At 41.3% G+C, this 17,018-nt stretch overlaps 2 protein-coding genes across 11 annotated transcripts in view; one reads left to right on the plus strand and one right to left on the minus strand.

Annotated features, from left to right (window-relative positions):
• Positions 1–8,020, plus strand: part of astn1 (astrotactin 1) — a 418,702-nt gene extending 410,682 nt beyond the window's left edge. For 8 of the 10 annotated variants that reach the window (XM_025900129.1, XM_019348325.2, XM_019348326.2 and 5 more), the window contains one exon: positions 7,070–7,307. In XM_025900129.1, the coding sequence (XP_025755914.1) occupies positions 7,070–7,307 (238 nt within the window). Of the gene's footprint in view, positions 1–7,069 lie in introns of all 10 variants that reach the window. The other 2 variants (XM_019348323.2, XM_013276338.3) reach the window with 1 other exon arrangement.
• A 4,138-nt stretch (positions 8,021–12,158) lies between these two features.
• pappa2 (pappalysin 2) overlaps positions 12,159–17,018 on the minus strand; it is a 103,302-nt gene continuing 98,442 nt past the window's right edge. The window contains exons 26-27 of the mRNA XM_005457971.4: positions 16,546–16,644; positions 12,159–13,409 (exon numbers count right to left, since the gene is read on the minus strand). Coding sequence (XP_005458028.1) covers positions 13,299–13,409; positions 16,546–16,644 — 210 coding nt within the window. The 3' untranslated portion in view covers positions 12,159–13,298. The remainder of the gene's footprint in view (positions 13,410–16,545; positions 16,645–17,018) is intronic.

Here is a 17,018-nt window from a genome sequence, read left to right on the forward strand (position 1 = left end):
TATTATGTTATGTTAGACTAATAATTGTGAAAAATAAATAAAAATTACAAAATAGGCAAATTAGTTATAGTCTTATTAACCCAACCCAACCCTTCGTAATCCTAATTATGCTAGGGAATCGGGCAATCATTAATGTTCTCTCAAGTCTTGGCAATCAGGGGACAAAGAACATGATCATTAAAAATGACACACAACAACAACTGCCTTTGTTTTGATAAGACTCTTCTAAGGATAAAAAGGCTTCGTTGCCAACTACGAACACTTTTTACAACATAAAAAGCATTAAAAACTTCAACATAAAGCATTAAAAACTAAGTGTGGCCTGTACAAATGAAAGCACCATTAGGCTGCATGCACTTATTGGTGCATGGGTCAGTAGGCAGCAGTTTGTGGCACACCTCACAGTCCTGTCATCAGTCAGCCACAGGAAGTGTAGTGACTGACATCCAGATGTTTTCACAAAGGGTAAAGAAAAGCATTGTTCATCACGTTAGTAGAAAGTAGGAAATTTGCTATCTGACCTAGATGGCAGTTAACTTTTGTTTACATGGGACCTTTGGTTTATTGCAAATAGATATTTTTATCTTTAAAGTGAGACCAGGTGACTTCTCGAAGAACAAAGAGCACATTCTTCCTCTCACTAATGAAACATTGAAACCACGAACACATCATTAATCTTTTCAGTGCCCTCAGGACTTTCGTTGCCTTAATTGGTCTGGTGGAACCAGCTCATGCTAGCTAATGTTAGCGAACTTTAGAACTGTACAACAGTGGAACTAACATAACAAAGTGGGGGTTTTTTTGTTTTTTTTTTTGCTTGATGATTCCTGTCTGCTTCTTCTACTATAATGCAATGTTCTCATGTTTCTTTTGGTCCTACACGCCACCTGTGACGATTTGTTAGATACCACAAAAATTGAATAATTTAATCCAAGACCATCAATGAAAAGGGCCTGATTCAAAAACGTTGGAGGGCTAACCACCAGACTGGAGGGCAAATGTTTGTGACAAAATAGTCTTATGCTAAGAGTCTGTACTATTTATATCATTCACCTCACACTACACAAAAAAAACACAGCGCATTACATTTATCGCGCTAGGGGTGAGCTAGTCTGAAAAACCTGGCTCAAAGTCTGACATTTGTCTAACTGTCTGTAACCAGCCATCTATCTTTAACTCTAACCAAACAATGAAGAATAACCAGTTGGGCAGAGTAGGGTCAGCTCTCCATGAGCCTTACAAAACCTTCAAATTTTCTTTTGTTGGATCTTTACATACATTGTATAGTACATATGTTCCGGGGAATTTTCATATCAAGTCTTCTCAAAGTTGAATTAATTAACCTCATATCAAAATATTGAAATATTTTTAGTAAAATTTTCCCTCTTGTTTTCAGGATAATGCCTTTACTCTCAGTGAACTGGAAGAAATGCATGTATGATTAAAAAACAAATAAATTCAGGCCAGTAAAAAGGGTGCTTGGTTTGTCCACCATTTGTCCAAATAGTTCACTTTTAACACTAAATGTATTGTCTCCTCTGCTTATGCCTCTGCCTCCAAAATCTTAGGTTCCAAGTTTATTTCTTAAAGCAATGCACTAATTAAATTTTTTGATGCCAATACATTGGTTTCATGCATCTGCAGATACTGAGTACCGATCTGACACTACTGCTCTCATTTACAGTCTTGCTTCCTTTTCCTTTCTTTTCTCTTCTCAGTCTAAGTTCATCTTACCTTTACAGCTCCACACACACACACACACACACACACACACACACACACACACACACACACAGGGTGGAATGTAAGTGAAATAAACACTTGTGCAACAAAAGGACCCAAAGCACACAGTGTTGCAAGTCCAGTGATCCAGTGATGAGTGTGGGACCTAATCAGCCAGGGTTTCGGGTGAGCTCACCCGAGTGTGGGACCTAATCAGCCAGGGTTTCGGGTGAGCTCACCCGAAACCCTGGTTTTCACACCTTGGCTCATGTGATTAGAGGATCATCAGGGGGTCCTTTGTCCCTCTTTGGGGGGATACTCCCACTGGTTTTAAATCTGGGACTCTCGGCCATTTGACCTTAGAACTGAAGAAGCTTCTCGGATGAGAGGTGAAACGTCTTCAAGCAACTTAAAGAAGTCCAGACGCTTTTCTTTGCAAACTCCTTTGACTATAGACCACTTTGAAATTAAAAGGCTGGAGACCCAGATACCACCGGGTGATCCAGGCGTTGGCATCCTTTATGTCAGGGGTGTCGAACTCCAGGCCTTGAGGCCAGTGTCCTGCAGGTTTTAGATAACACCCTGGGTTAACACACCTGAATCAAATGTTTAGTTCATTACCAGGCCTCTGGAGAGCTTCAAGACATGTTGAGGAGGTAATTTAGCCTTTAAATCAGCTGTGTTGTATCAAGGACATGTCTAAAACCTGCAGGACACCGGCCCTCGAGGTCTGGAGTTTGACACCTGTGCTTTATGTGATGGAGCCACTGCAGCGGAGCGTGATCCAAACAGACGGTGGGATGCGATGGCTCCTGTTTGATCCATCCATCCTTAGGGCATACCTGCCTGCCTCCCAAGTGCCAGCCCAAATACTATACCTCCCTCCGCCCAATAGTACACTTCTTTTGGTTGGCCGTAAACCCTGCCTGCCTCAGAGACTCCAGGACTGCAGCCACCCACTGCACATGCTCAGCCCAGGTTTCACTGTGGATTAAAACGTCATCCAAATAGGTGGCAGCATACACAGTGTGCAGGCACAGCATCTGGTCCATGAGGCTTTGGAAGGTGACTGGGGCTGAAAACAAGCCAAAAGGAAGTGTGAAAAATTGGTACAACACAGAACCGTCTTTCCTCACCCTGCTCTCTGGCAGATCAGATCCATACAGGCCAGAACAAACAGACTCAGGCACAGCTTTTTCCCTAAAGCTATCACCATACTCAACTTTGCACAAAAGTAATTTGCACTGAAATATCTGCATTGACCACTGCACCTCTAGACATAAACCACCCCTACTGCTCATTCCATTGCTCCTTGGACTCTAGCATGAACTCATGTCTGTGTTTTAAATTGTCGGTGCTCAAACTGTCTGTCTGTGTCACTCTTGGACTCTGTATTTATATTATTCATATGGTTATTTTATTACGTAGTTTCTTATAATGTGCTAGCATATATGCACTTTTACGGAGCTGCTTTTTAATCTTGTTATACTGTGTATAATGATAATAAAGGCTACAATGATGCTTTCACTCTGCCTCCAGCAAAGCCCTGGGCTGAACCAGGGTTTGGTGGGCCAGGGTCTGTGTGCAGCCCGAGTCCACCCTATCCTAGTGTATACGTCCCTCTGAGACTGATGGAGGGTGTTGAAGGGCCAGCAACACAGAACACCTGTCCCACTTCCATCCATGGGCACTTTCACCTCCAGTACTCCTGCCCCGACACTGGTGTGGCTCCCAGTGAGTGAGGGGCAGTGTCCATCGCCGCTGGGAACTGCAGAGAAACAACACACTACTAACTACCAAATTACTCAATGCAGGTGGCTGCTGCTCTGCAGCAGCGGGCCATGGTGGTGATGGGGCCCGGAGCCGCGTTTGTGTAATAGGGACCAGTCGACTTCCCACCGCCAGTTGCGGCTGCCCCCCAGACTCTTTTGGTCATGCCAATAGGTGATCCTCCGACCGCATCACAGTGATGTCCAGGCCGGCCGGCAGCAGCAGACCCACTCTGTGGTGTCTGCTGGAAGTCCCTCCATGAACTGCTCGAGAACAATCATATCCAGCAGGCGAGGCTCTCCCTTTGGCGTCACCTAGTGTGCTAGCATTGTGCTGGCGTCTGGCGTAGGCGAAGGGCCAATCCCCCGGCACAATCTTATCTCCCCAGAAATTATGGCATGGGTCTTCACAGGGAGAGCCCCAGCCGGTCGACCTGGGCCTCCCCACACAACAAAGGGAGTTGCCACAGGGACCACTCCTCAGCAGGCCACTGCTACACCACGCCCTAGGGGTCATCTCCCTCTTCCAACGAGTGGAGCATCCTGCAGCTGATCGAGTTGTTGTTGCTGCATCCCCGCCTGCTCCCGATACAGGGTGGCCAACTGTGCCACCATTTTCACCAGTTCCACTATTGTCTGTGTCGGTCATGTGTCCATTCTCCCACTGCTGGGTTTCATCACCACTGTAACGAAAGGACCCGAAGCACACAGCATTGCAGGTCCAGTGATCTTTATTTTCAGTGTTTTCGTGCTTTTCTAGGAGCAGCTTTCCAGCTGCCTTCTTCACTCCACACCACACACCACTCTCGTCAGATCCTGGCAACCTACTGAAACAGGGAAGCCATGATCAGGTGATGTGGGTCAGCCTCCCCTGACACCACACCCTGAATCCACTGTCCCACCCTTCCTCTGCAGCTGAGCCACAAACCACACCCTGTCACAACTTGCAAATAAATATTAGAAGAAGAGAGAGAAAGCATCATCAGCAGTTTTTCTGCTATGTCAACTCGCTTGACTGCAGTTTGCAGTCAATTTAAAAACTATTTCAGACATAGAAATAAAAGCTGTTGATGTAAAACTGGTGCTGATGAACTGAGCTGTTGGATAGGGTGAGGATTGGAGCATTGTGCCTAATGTCTGATCCAGCGTTTTGGTTCAGTGTCTGGTCGATAGCTCATGTCGATTCATCCTTAATTTTTTACCTTAGCAACAAAGGTTTCCTGAGATTCTTTTCAGTGGTGAAGTCTTATAGGCAGCCAAGATGTTGAATTATTATGAAGCGCATATCCAGCTTAACTTTTTTTTTCTTGCACTCCATACTAGAGCAGCTTTATATGATCCACAATTCAGAATAATCCTTATTTATTTTATAACGGACCTTACTTCTGACTGGTTGTCGCTTGCTCTTTGTACACTCTCTAAGTGTGCATGTTCATCACATTGACTGTTTGACCTGGCAGCTCTCATATGTCAGCATTTCAGTTCAATTTTCAATTCAGCTTTATTTATATAGCACCAAATCACAACAGTAATCACCTCAAGGTACTTTATGTTGTAAGGTAAAGACCCTGCAATAATAGTATAGTTCACTAGTGTAATGCACTGTGGCTCTGGTGACTCTGGTGATGCTGTGGCTTTGATACGTCCAGCAGACTTGTGATTTGGTATAATGGGACCATCTGCCATGGAAGTTTCTGCTCATTCTTCCTTGGCTAAAGAATGAGCAGAAACTGTGTGTGGAATGAACAAAATCTTCTCCCACTGCCATTTTCTGACCTTAAACAAACACTTGACAAGGTTTCACTTCAGCAGCCAAATGGGCTGATCGGGCTTAATGGTTATTTATTGCACTGTGTCCCAATGAGATGTATTTATGTGAACTCTGTGCATCATGTTACTTGTGAAGATGATTATTCAGCTGGCCTGGTTTGGCCAAAGGACAAGATTGAGCATTTCATAGTCTCTCCTCGGTCTCTTGACGGTATTAGAGCAGTCCATCAACTGCATTTCTTCAACAGGACCAGTGCTTTAGTTACCCCTGCCATTTATTTCTTCATTCATTCATTTTCCACAGTTTTACCATCATCAGTTCTACCCAGACCTTCAGAAGTCACTGTGTGCTTTGGGTCAGATCTGGAATGTGTCAGTAACAGTGCACCTTACCCTGTGTGCTGCTTCAGACAGGAAGTAGCAGTGGATGACTTTGGTTTTAGGTTCTGTGATACAGTGATGTCACTCTACAATAACAGCAAAGCCACACTGTGATTTATGGACTGCAGACAGTCAAATGTATCTCATGGCGATTGAACATCAACACTAAGGTTCCACTTCCCTTCAGCTACTTGGCAGCAAGCTGTTCCCACAATCCTGGTTGCTGATTATCTTCTTGACTTTGTAAAAAAAAAAAACCTGAAAACAACCAGTGCAAAAGACTGGGACGCCTCGAGCTCTGGTTGAATGCTGCTGCAGTAATCTGTTGAAAACAATTTCAGGCGGTATCAATCAGCCCCAATATTAAAATCAGTAACAGGTGAAGAAAATAACGATAATTTCATTACAAGCAATGCTCTGCTGGGAAACCTTGGCTCCTGGCATACATGCGGATGTTGCTTTGACACAAACCACCTCCCTAAAAATTATTGCAAGACCAAGAACATACTTCTCCCCATAGTAACGATTCACCCCAAAGGGAGCAGCCTCCCACAACAGACCTGTGCAAAACCATCCATGTTGGTCTGAAAAACCATGACAGTATGTTGGTTCAGTCTTGAAACTCCCCAAATCAAAATCTGACTGAGCATCTGCAGGATCTGCTGAACAAGTCTGGTCCGTTGAGACCTTTCCCCCAAGATGCAGAACCCAGTGCACCATAGGACACCTTAACCCTGGACAATATTAGTCAGGTGGCTAACAGTCTTGTGCCTGACCACTGTAATTATAGGTCGGTTTTCCTCACCTGTCCCGTTTGTAGACTTACAAATGTCTTCAAACATCACTAAGTGAGAGTAGTGTATGCTTATTTATTTTTAATTTGACTGACCGACTGCATTCCTATGCAGTTCATTACCAGTTGACGAATACAAATATCTCAAATAAAGTCTAAACTTTCATAAAATAAATATTCATGTACAGTGTATTTTACCTGATTTTCTTTTCACCCCTACCATTTTGGAGTAAATCTTTTAGCATTTACTGGCAAACTAGCATGCTACCACTACTTAGTGCTACAAGGCCTATAAAACTTCCTAAAACAGCTAACATTTCTGTGTCCCATTTTCTGATCTGACCATCAGTTTAGGAATCTTCATTCATCTGTTTGTCATTCTAAATATGCCAGTAAGAAGCTCCGTAAGTTAAACAATACTTGGTTCATTTATAATTTTGCTGATGTGCATGTGCGCTTGCTGATTTTGTTTTTTTAGGTGGAAAATGAAAAAATGATATTAAAATGATATGTTTTTAGTGATGCATCCGTCACATGCAGGCTATTGACATATGTCAAGTATATATTTTTTGTGTCCATGTCTTGAAATCATCCACAACCACACTTTAAGCCTTTATCTTCTTTGTCACAACAGGAAGGCTGGCCTCATCCTCTCGCAGCTCGATGAGCTCTCCCCATGGTGTAAGGGTCTCCTTCAGGAGCCAAAGATTGGTCTTCGCAGGATGTCCCTCAAGTTCCTGTCCTGCCGTTACACAGACACCAAGGTCTTTGGGCTTAACTGGTCAGACATGGGCCAGGATGTACAAAAGGCATGTGATGAGCAGACGCTCACTGTCATGTATAACGACTACGGCGAGCCCAGGGAGCTCTGAAGGTTTCAGATTTGATTTAAACGACAAGTTTACTATTGCAAATTGCAGTATTTGTATTTGTTGTCTCAAATGCTCCACATTATTTGAAAAAGCCATTAACTTTTTTAACTTAAATGGCTCCTGAACTAAACATATTTAATGTATTACGGTATCCAGTGGTCTCTAAAGTCAGCTCTAAAGATCAGCTAAGAAAAAGGTCCTAAATTAATCCACTTTTCTTTACTGTTCTTTGTTAGACCTTAAAGACTGTTCCTCCCTTTGAGTTAGTAAACATAATGCAGTCGTTGCTGCTTTCTTCTTGAAGTTGATCAATTCTCACTGGTCATTCTTCACTGCATATAAGACTATGTTGTAATAAGTGTTTTCTTTACTATACATTGTGATCTTATGGCCTGAAGCATCATTTTACGTGAAGTGGATAATTTAGCATCAACACAAGCTTTATATTCAAATCAAGGCCGGTGTGCATAGTCGGCATTCATCATGAAATATTGTGAAGGAGGAATGTATGGACCAACAAAAAAAGAAGGCATCAAAATCCACACAACTCCAGCTCTCAGATCCAACTAACCCCAGGGTTATCCAGATTGAATCATTTGAGTGTAGGACGGCAGGCGATGATGGTGTAAATGATACTTACTTTTGTTTTGTTTGGTCATGGCTCATAGATTTGGAATTAAAAAAGACGATTTGTTTTTTTCGGGCAGCACGGTGGCACGGTGGTTAGCACTGTTGCTGCACAGCAAGAAGGTCCTGAGTTCAATTCCACCATCAGGCCGGGGTCTTTCTGTGTGGAGTTTGCATGTTCTCCCCGTGTTTGCGTGGGTTCCCTCCGGGTACTCCGGCTTCCTCCCACCGTCCAAAGACACGCAGTTTGAGGGGATAGGTTAATTGGATAATCCAAATTGTCACTAGGTGTGAATGTGAGCGTGAATGGTTGTCTGTCCCTGTGTGTTGGCCCTGCGACAGACTGGCGACCTGTCCAGGGTGTACCCTGCCTTTCGCCCTATGACAGCTGGGATAGGCTCCAGCGCCCCCTGCGACCCTGGAAAGGATAAGTGGAAGCGGATGGATGGATTTGTTTTTTTCCACTTTTTGTTGGCCTTGATCATTTCAAATCTGTGAAACAGAAGGAAAGTGATTTTTTTTCTCTTTAAAGCATTAATTTGATCCACAGCGTCACCTAGAAAGAAAAAAAGTGGTTTCATTCCGATTGGACATTTTCAGATTTAAACAGCTACTTTGTGCCTACTTAAATTCAAAAGTACCCACATCTTTAGATGTTTTGGGAAAACACAGGGAAAATGTCCACCAACCATCAGTGACTATAGGAAGCCTAGATACAATTAGTTGATTCTTGGACTTGATTTGTAATCTGGAGTCAACTTCATATGAAGTTTACATTTAAAGTTGGCTTAGAAGAGTCTGTCCAGTTCACTGTAGCCTCACCTTCACTGGCGCATTCCAGCAGCGGTTATAAATGAATATTTTTCTGCTTCAGTTTTTAGTGGTTTTCATCCAAATGTATTATGAATGAATGCAGCACCTGCAGCAGGTGAACAGTTGTGCTAGACACCAAGTATCTCATGATGTGAATAGTTCTGGTATTGGCTGCGTGTAGTTCCTTATTCATCTGGGGCATTCTGTTTTTAGCTGCTACTCCTCCATGTATGTATTTTGGATGAAGTCAGCTTCACAGTATGTAGTTACAGACCTTTTTTCTGTTTTCTCATCTTTCCAACATACCGAAGAGTTCAAGACATGCAATATACTTCAGGATGTGTCATACGTGATACTGGAAAAAAGGCAGTACCTTATAAAGTTCTGTTTCTATAAAAAAGGAGAGGTTGCATGTAGGCAAATAGAGATTTACTAGAAAAGCAAAACTTAGAAATGTTAATTATGTAGATAACAGTTGGAATTATTTTAGTAGTATAGACATTCAACAGAAAGCCCTGTACATAACATTCAAAGTTTTAGTGATATAACCTGCTGAATGTAGTGTTATTTGCATTTAAGCTGTAGTACAGAAGGTGTAACAGGCATCAAAAACACATGATTTAAAATCTGTACAAATCCAATAAAAACTTTCAAAACTATCCTTCTTCATTATTTTCAAGTTTTAATGTGATTTAATCCAGTGAATACTTTCAAAATGATCATTCTGTACTTAAGCTGTAGTTTAACAGCAACGTAATAATCTTAATTTCACGTGCACTAATCTGGTGTGTTTCTTGCCAGCTTATTCTTATTTTATTTGAATTGTCTCATGTTATTATGATATGGTATTTTGGTTTGCATTGTATTAACTGTTGCTAGTAAGTTATAAATTAATAGTTTATTAAACTTTAGCAAATAGTTCTTTTATTGTTAACGGGCAAAATTAATACTGAAATACTTATTCTGTGCTAATTTTGTGCTTCTGGTGACTTGGCATATTTGTAGCTAATCACCTAATTGTAAGGTTGGACTGAATGAATAGTGTCTAGTTACAAGTTACAAATGCCTAGCTCTCACATTAATGTTTTATTATTACTCACTACTTTAATGATAACCTAAAAGACGGCTAATATTGGTATTGATAATAGTTAACCAGCTAACATTGACAGGTGGTCCAGATTGAACATTTTTGATAATTCATTAATAACTTAATGTTTCAAAACAACAGTTTTATTGATCTCAACGAAATCTTGTTGACATGTTCAGGTACTAGTGAGGCGACGAGCTGTGTGGCTAACAGTAACACTGTATGAAGTTCTGTCTTAACTGCTTTGTTAGTATCAGTACTGCTGTAAATGAGTTCATCTGATTTTTAGTATCAGGCACCATCGTATTTTTTTTTAGAATTTTGTTATCAAAAGGTACCATTAGGTGTCAGTTGTAGTGATATATCTAATAACTTACTAATGTTGTAACAGATCATATATATTAGATTTAACACAGATCAGATATAATAAGATGACACACTTTGTGTCAGAATGTACTCTAGTTTTGGTTTGATATGATGACATTGTCTGTTAACAGGAAAAAGCTACTAGCTACAGTTTTATCCTCTATTAATTTACCATTTATTAATTACAGTTATTTGTAGGTGTTACTGTTACTTTAACTGTAGTTGCCAAGTCAAAGGTTGATGTCAAAGAAAAAAGATATAAACAAGCAGATGATTTTTAACAGTTCTCGTATGTGAATACTAAAATGAACGCTTGTAGATTTTTGTATAGGCAGCAAAATATTTCATAAATGCTTCACGTTAGAGCACAGTACGGTGTTTGACTTCTGTATATAAATGTACAACAATTGGTATTTTACATTTACATGTGCTTTACTAGATCCAATGATGTACTGTAATATCTGCTGTGTATCTCAGTCTCTGCACATTAATACACTGATGCCAGTTGTAAAATGACGAGCATAGGGTTCTTAATCTTCTGTGATCTGTAGATGATACCTGGAATTTAGCTGAACTTTTGCGCTGAGCTAAACTGAAAACGAAATAACCAACGAAATAAAAAAAGATACGGGGACCCATTTGAGCATTTCAGAAACATGTGAAACAACCATCTACTATCTGCATGCTATATTGTATGTGGCATCATAAAGTCGACTTTTTCACTTTGATCTTTGCTACTTCTGAGAACAATAAAAGAATATACTACAAAAAGTGGCTGTATAGATATTTTTCAGAGCTTACTAAAGAGATTTTGCATGTGCACACTGATTGAAATTCATATAAATTCATATAATTACTTGCAAGTTGCTCTCAGCAAGTGCTCACAAACTGTTATACAAAATGTTGGTGCTACTTAACTATTCAGGATTTTTGGAGCCAGACATTTGGACAAGAGGGTGAAATAGCAATTTATCAGCTAAAGCTAGTAAGCTAGGTTATCTAGCTGCATTACCGCACTATACATGTGCAACGCAGACAGAACTAGCTAATTATCAACAGACTAATAAAACATTGGAATTCCACTCACCAAACCGAAAACATGCATAGCATAAACATAATGAAGGTGTCCAGTTGAGTACTTGAATTAGCGAAAGTGAAGCTGCCTGTGTTGTTTGTCAATCAATTAGGATGAGTTATAAAAAAATCTCTTTATGCTGTTATGAAGTAGGAAATTATCCATAGAGCCCAACACTGTTGTCGAACCAGACTGTAAATATGCTTTTCAGTGGTGTAAAACTGGGTGGGGAGCCAACTATAAGTAGAAGGACTTAAGTAGTAGAACTGCAGATTTTAATTTAATTCATTCATTTTCATTTCCAGGTTGGTGTTATAATGAACATCCACATTTCTACATATGACCATCTGGTAGATACTATTCTTAAAAAAAAAAAAAAAAAAAAAAAAAAAAAAGGGCCTATATACTTTCCTGAATATCTGTCCAGATAACGATTTTAGCGAGTGTGAGGGCACAATTTAACATTAATGCATGTTTGAGATAAACACTTGCATGATAATTTACACAGAAAGCCTGACTGATACCTAACCAAACCATGTCTACCATGGGCTCCCTGCAGCTTCTGGTACTAACTGTAATCTCCAGAGCTTAGTGAAAGAGCAAAAAAACATCAGATGTCACCATGCAATCTTCCCTTCCTCTCACTTTATATGTTAGGCTGTGCAAGTACACACACAGACAAATACAGTATATGTGTGCCAGTATGAAAGGCAGTGATTATTTAAGAATAAGGTTATTTGTGAGTAGGTCTCACACCGGGGGAAATACTGAATGTACTTTGTTATGTTTGTTAGCTTAGCTGAATAGCAGTAAAGGTTTCTATTTGTGGTCAGAGCATCTCATCGCTACAACACGTAATTGACAGAATACAAGTCCACAGTTGTAAGGGTCAATATAAGGTTGCTATTTATTTCATAGAATATAAAGTACAGTATTGTAAAATATGACAAACAAACATGATTATACTTACTATAGATCCAATATAGTACTGGGGTAGTTTATTATTTCTAGATAATGGACACCAAAAGCTGTCTGACGTAAACACATGCAAGCAGATGTCTGTGCTGAGTGGATGATGTGACCAGGTTTCCCAAAGAAGTCTCCCTCTTTTTTCTTTTCAATAACATCTTCATGTGCCGATATGTTTCAGTGAACCCTTGCGCCATTAATATTTGATTCTGCTGATGTTGTATTTATATAAGTGAACATTCTCTTTTGGGGTTCTTCTTTTTTGGGGGAAGCCCTATGCACAAATTGTAACCTACTGATACACGTTTGTAGTAGAAATATTACTGACCTGTGTGGCTAATAGGTGATCTAATACATGTGTTAGGTGATCCAAATATATTAGTCTATATATGTTAGTCTTTACATACATGTATCCACTTACATTCCTAACGACTACAAGGATCCGAAGCCCGTTCAGGTACAATGACAGCATTTGGGCGGATTCCATGAGGAAACAGGAGATTTTGCCTCGGCATTTTTTAAATACAGTCACTGTTATTGTGTTTTTCCCTCAGTAGCTCTTCCTGTGAGGACTATGCCTGTACTGGACAGTTTCAGGCACATCCAGTTGTTTTAGTTGTTCACTATCCCGGGACTAATCATGTCCAGAACAGTACTCGAGTCCGTTTACAAAAGTGATTTGATCCAATTATGATGGTTTGAATTTTAGAGGGGACGATAAACTGTTCAGTCAGGCTCTGATGTTGAAAACAGAATTATCTTCACAAATCCAATAGAGAAGATAACCTTTAACTTCTTAACAGGGAGAGAAAACATATTCATGTGTGGATGTTGTTTTGCTGGACTGAACACAGGAATTCGAGTTTCAAACCACCATGACTCATATTTAATGCAGCTTTAACAGTAAAATGTCCTTTTATTGTACAAAGTCCGACTTCAATCACAATCGCTGCGTTATAAAATCTTAAAAACGGGATATTCTGTGTTTGTTGTGGTGTATATTCTGTGGTTTGACTCCATTTAACTAAAGTTCAATTTATATCATCCCTCCATCTTATTGTGTCCCTCCTCCCTCCAAGTGCTTGGCTTTGCTCTTGTTCTCTTCTGCATCCGGATCCCGGCAAGTGCATTCATCCTGATTGCAGTCAGCTCCAAATTGAATGACCTGTCAGTAAATAAACACAGCATTCAGTGCGTGGCTTCCCAAAACTGCTATACATCTTTCAGTCTGTGGCTGAAACACACGACATGTGACTTCTCAGTTTGTGTTGTGCGCATTCCAGTTCTTAAAAGATGACTAAATCAAGAAAGCAAACATCCGGTGAGTTTGGTTTTCTCATCAAAGCCCGGTCCTTGCTTAGCTTTAATTCAATCTAAACCTATTCCATTGTAAGTGAAACAAAAGGCATAGAAACGAATTCCGAAAAAGCAGTGGGATAGGAAGAAATATTACATCAGAACTTTGAATAAAAGCAGAGTCACTGAGAAGGCCTCCCGGTAGGGTTGTTACATTTCAACTGTAGCAAAGAGCACAACTTTGAATGGCAAAAACAGACAATAAAGTATAAATTTGCTTGAACTGACCTAGCAGCATTGTGTTTGTGCTGAAAGCTAAGCACCCCTTAGTACTTGCTGCATTTCTTCACAGTTTCGAAGAGAGCTCCAACAGCCCCCCTGAGGCCGATAAAGCGCATGTCAAATGGTTCAACGTGGCCTTTGAACGGCAAGAAAAACCTTGAGGGTCTTTGGGGGGGAGGGAGGGAAAGGAGGGCAGGACGCACCGCCGTGGAGGTGAACGGATGAACACATGTTAAGAATCAACAACGAGAGGCTGCCAGCTCTTGTCTAGGAAGCGAGCCATCACCACAGGTTGCAAAATAAACTCTGGTGCCCCGTGAAGCAGTCTGTTGCAAGAAATGTAAACATTCGCTCTCAGAGAGGAGGAGTAAGAGGAAGACTGAGCGAAAGAAAGGCAGGGGAGAGAAAAGTGTAGAAGACAGAGGGAGAAAATGAGCAAAGGTAAGAAGGAGAGTTGTAGGTAGCAGTTTGTCTGTCTTCACTGCTGACTGCGCCTACTTCTGGACTCGGCTGACGGCAGGGTGATACTTTTGCTGAGGGCTCTCAAAGCGCTGCACGAGAGCAAGCTTCACCTCAAATGCCATCACTCGCATTTAAGACGGGCTGGCACAGCCATTAAATGTTTCCCTAACAGCTTCATCTTGACAGAAAGAAAGCCTAACAAGCTCTGGATGGAGAGAATGGGCCTGTTTTCACTTCATCCACACAAACAAAAACCAAGTCTGTGTTTGAGAGATGCCTCCTGCTGTTTGCCGAAACCTATTCGCGAAGAAAACGTTTCGTTTACCAGCCCCACAGCCCTTACTGGTTTGGCCACTTGTTGGACAAAAACAGACACTCCTGTTAAATTAACGGAAGTGTGAGTGTTTCGACAGATGATGTGGCAGCTCACGTCGTTACTTTCAGAGCTTTTCCCTTTTGGCCAATCATTCAGTCTTACTTGATTCATCTCTCATGTATTCCAGCTCCTTGAAAAGGAGGCAGCTGGCCCCACGGGATAAAACCAAACAATATCACATATGACTATTGACTCAAAATATATAAAGTAGTTCAGATATGCACAGTGGCCACGTTTAGTTGCTGAACAAGCTAAACATCAACATTATCTGTTTATGTTTAAGGATTAATAATACTGAAATGTCATGAACAGCCAGGCTTTTTGTGTGTGGCGGCAGTGAAAATAAGCGATGTGGGACACGCTGTGTTAAAAACCTGTAATTGCCTACACCTGCATACATCGAGCCCCATAGAAACAGAGTTCTGGAAAAAGGCTGAGCCTTCATTACCCCCCCTCTTGCTCCATCACCCTGCTGGAGCCGCGGCAGTCAGGATGCACACTCTCACGGCTGTTTAGTTCACTTCCTTGAAACGACCCCCGCTTGCTGAGTTGCTGTTTTACAGTGGCCGAGGAAACCGCAGACCGTCAGACACCTCGCTGCTCCCACACTTATACCCTCCACCTCTCCCTTCCCCTGTAAAAGAGCAGTTAGTGGCAGTCTGGCAGCTCATTTATTATGACGGCAGCTGCAGACTCGCTGAACTCCTCCATTTAAGAAGGAGCTGCCAGTGAGTCATGGCGTGCTGCGGACATAAAGGAGACAGCGGAGGTTCAGCCAACTGTAGGCCATAGGAATTAACAGGCAGGGCCCCCTCAATGAGTGTCAGGAATATGTGGCTTTACAGTAGCCAAACAGCATATATTTGACGGTGGTGCGAGAGCTGGGGAGTAAGTGACTTCCTAAATGTCAACAGGGGAGAGAAGTTCTCATGAAAGCACAGAAAAATAGGGGGGAAAAGATGTGTTTATGTGGCCTGGTTTCCACCACAGGCTGACCTGGGCTAACTCATTATTATTCATACCATTCCTCTTAGCCACTTAATATATACAGCAATCATTTAGCGCAATTAGTGTAATGCGATACGTTTGCATCTCGTAACAAGCATGAGCGAGCTGTCACCAGGGAAAGTATGTTAGGATGAATAAACACAAAGACGGCCAGCATGTTCCTCAAATAGAGGGACGTGCTGGGGATCCTTTGCAAGCCCAACAGAAAATTCCATTTTAAAATGCCATGTTACACGGCTGCATCACACATTAAAACTGAAATCTCCACCAGAGACGTTTACATTTAGAGATTATTTTGGAACACAGCTTAAATAATACGGTGAGATTTGCACTTGGCATGTTACGTTCATGCCCAAGTCTGTGCCGACGTCCATCGCTTCATGTCGAAGGTGTGAAAACAGCGTAGCAGCGTGATGAAAACCTGTTTATTTACAATTTGACTGGAAAAGCTTGCGCCGCTAGTCTCCTCTGTTGTTTAAAATACAGATGAGGGAGACTAAATAGGCGCAGTCGTTAACAGGAGCAAGGGGAAAGTAGCAGGGATCTGTGTTTGTTTGCTTAGCAGCAGTCTCCTGCACACTGCTCATGCCAAAAGAGACAGATTTCTACTACTGTAAACAGGAAGAATCTGCCTTTGAATCAAGCTTCAGCTTCTAAGCTCCATCTTCATTGAAAAATGCCTGAGGAAGCCAAATAACACATTTTTTTTTACAGTACATTGACGGTTCTGTTTATTAAAAATGACCCTACAAATAATAATAATAATAATTATGATAGCAATAATAAATAGCATAAACGAAACAAACCTATTTGTATCAAAGCAATTGAAATCGATGTGTGTCTCCTTGTGTGGCTCTGGAAAAGTCTATTTGTGTACCTTTCTGGTGGAGAGTGTAGATGGGCAGCAGTCTCCTCCATCATACTGGCAGTAGGCCCTGTTGTTTATGGTGTCACACCAGCCGTCCCCTCCAAAAGGCTAGACACAAGTTACAAACAAGAAACACTGTTATGGTTGGAGAAATAATCCTTCCCCAAATGTGAATTTTACCTTGCACAACATGAAACACCAGGAATGCCAAAAAAAATGACTCAGCATCTTCCCAGAAAACAGAATTTTACTTAGTGGCACACACTGTCACACAATTAAGTTGTTTGGAGCATATTTCCAGGAAACAAAATATCAAGGAATCAAAATAAACACTTGTGCTGAATAATCAGAGGACAATTCAACTTGTATATTCAGGCATACCAGGAAATCCATCTTGTGGTCACTGGCAGCTCTGGCAAAGCTCACGAAACCGGGTAACTAATGAAAGAGGATAATTGCTGTCTACTGACCGAGATAGGTCT

This window comes from Oreochromis niloticus, linkage group LG18, assembly GCF_001858045.2.
Source record: "Oreochromis niloticus isolate F11D_XX linkage group LG18, O_niloticus_UMD_NMBU, whole genome shotgun sequence".
Lineage (NCBI taxonomy): Eukaryota > Metazoa > Chordata > Actinopteri > Cichliformes > Cichlidae > Oreochromis > Oreochromis niloticus.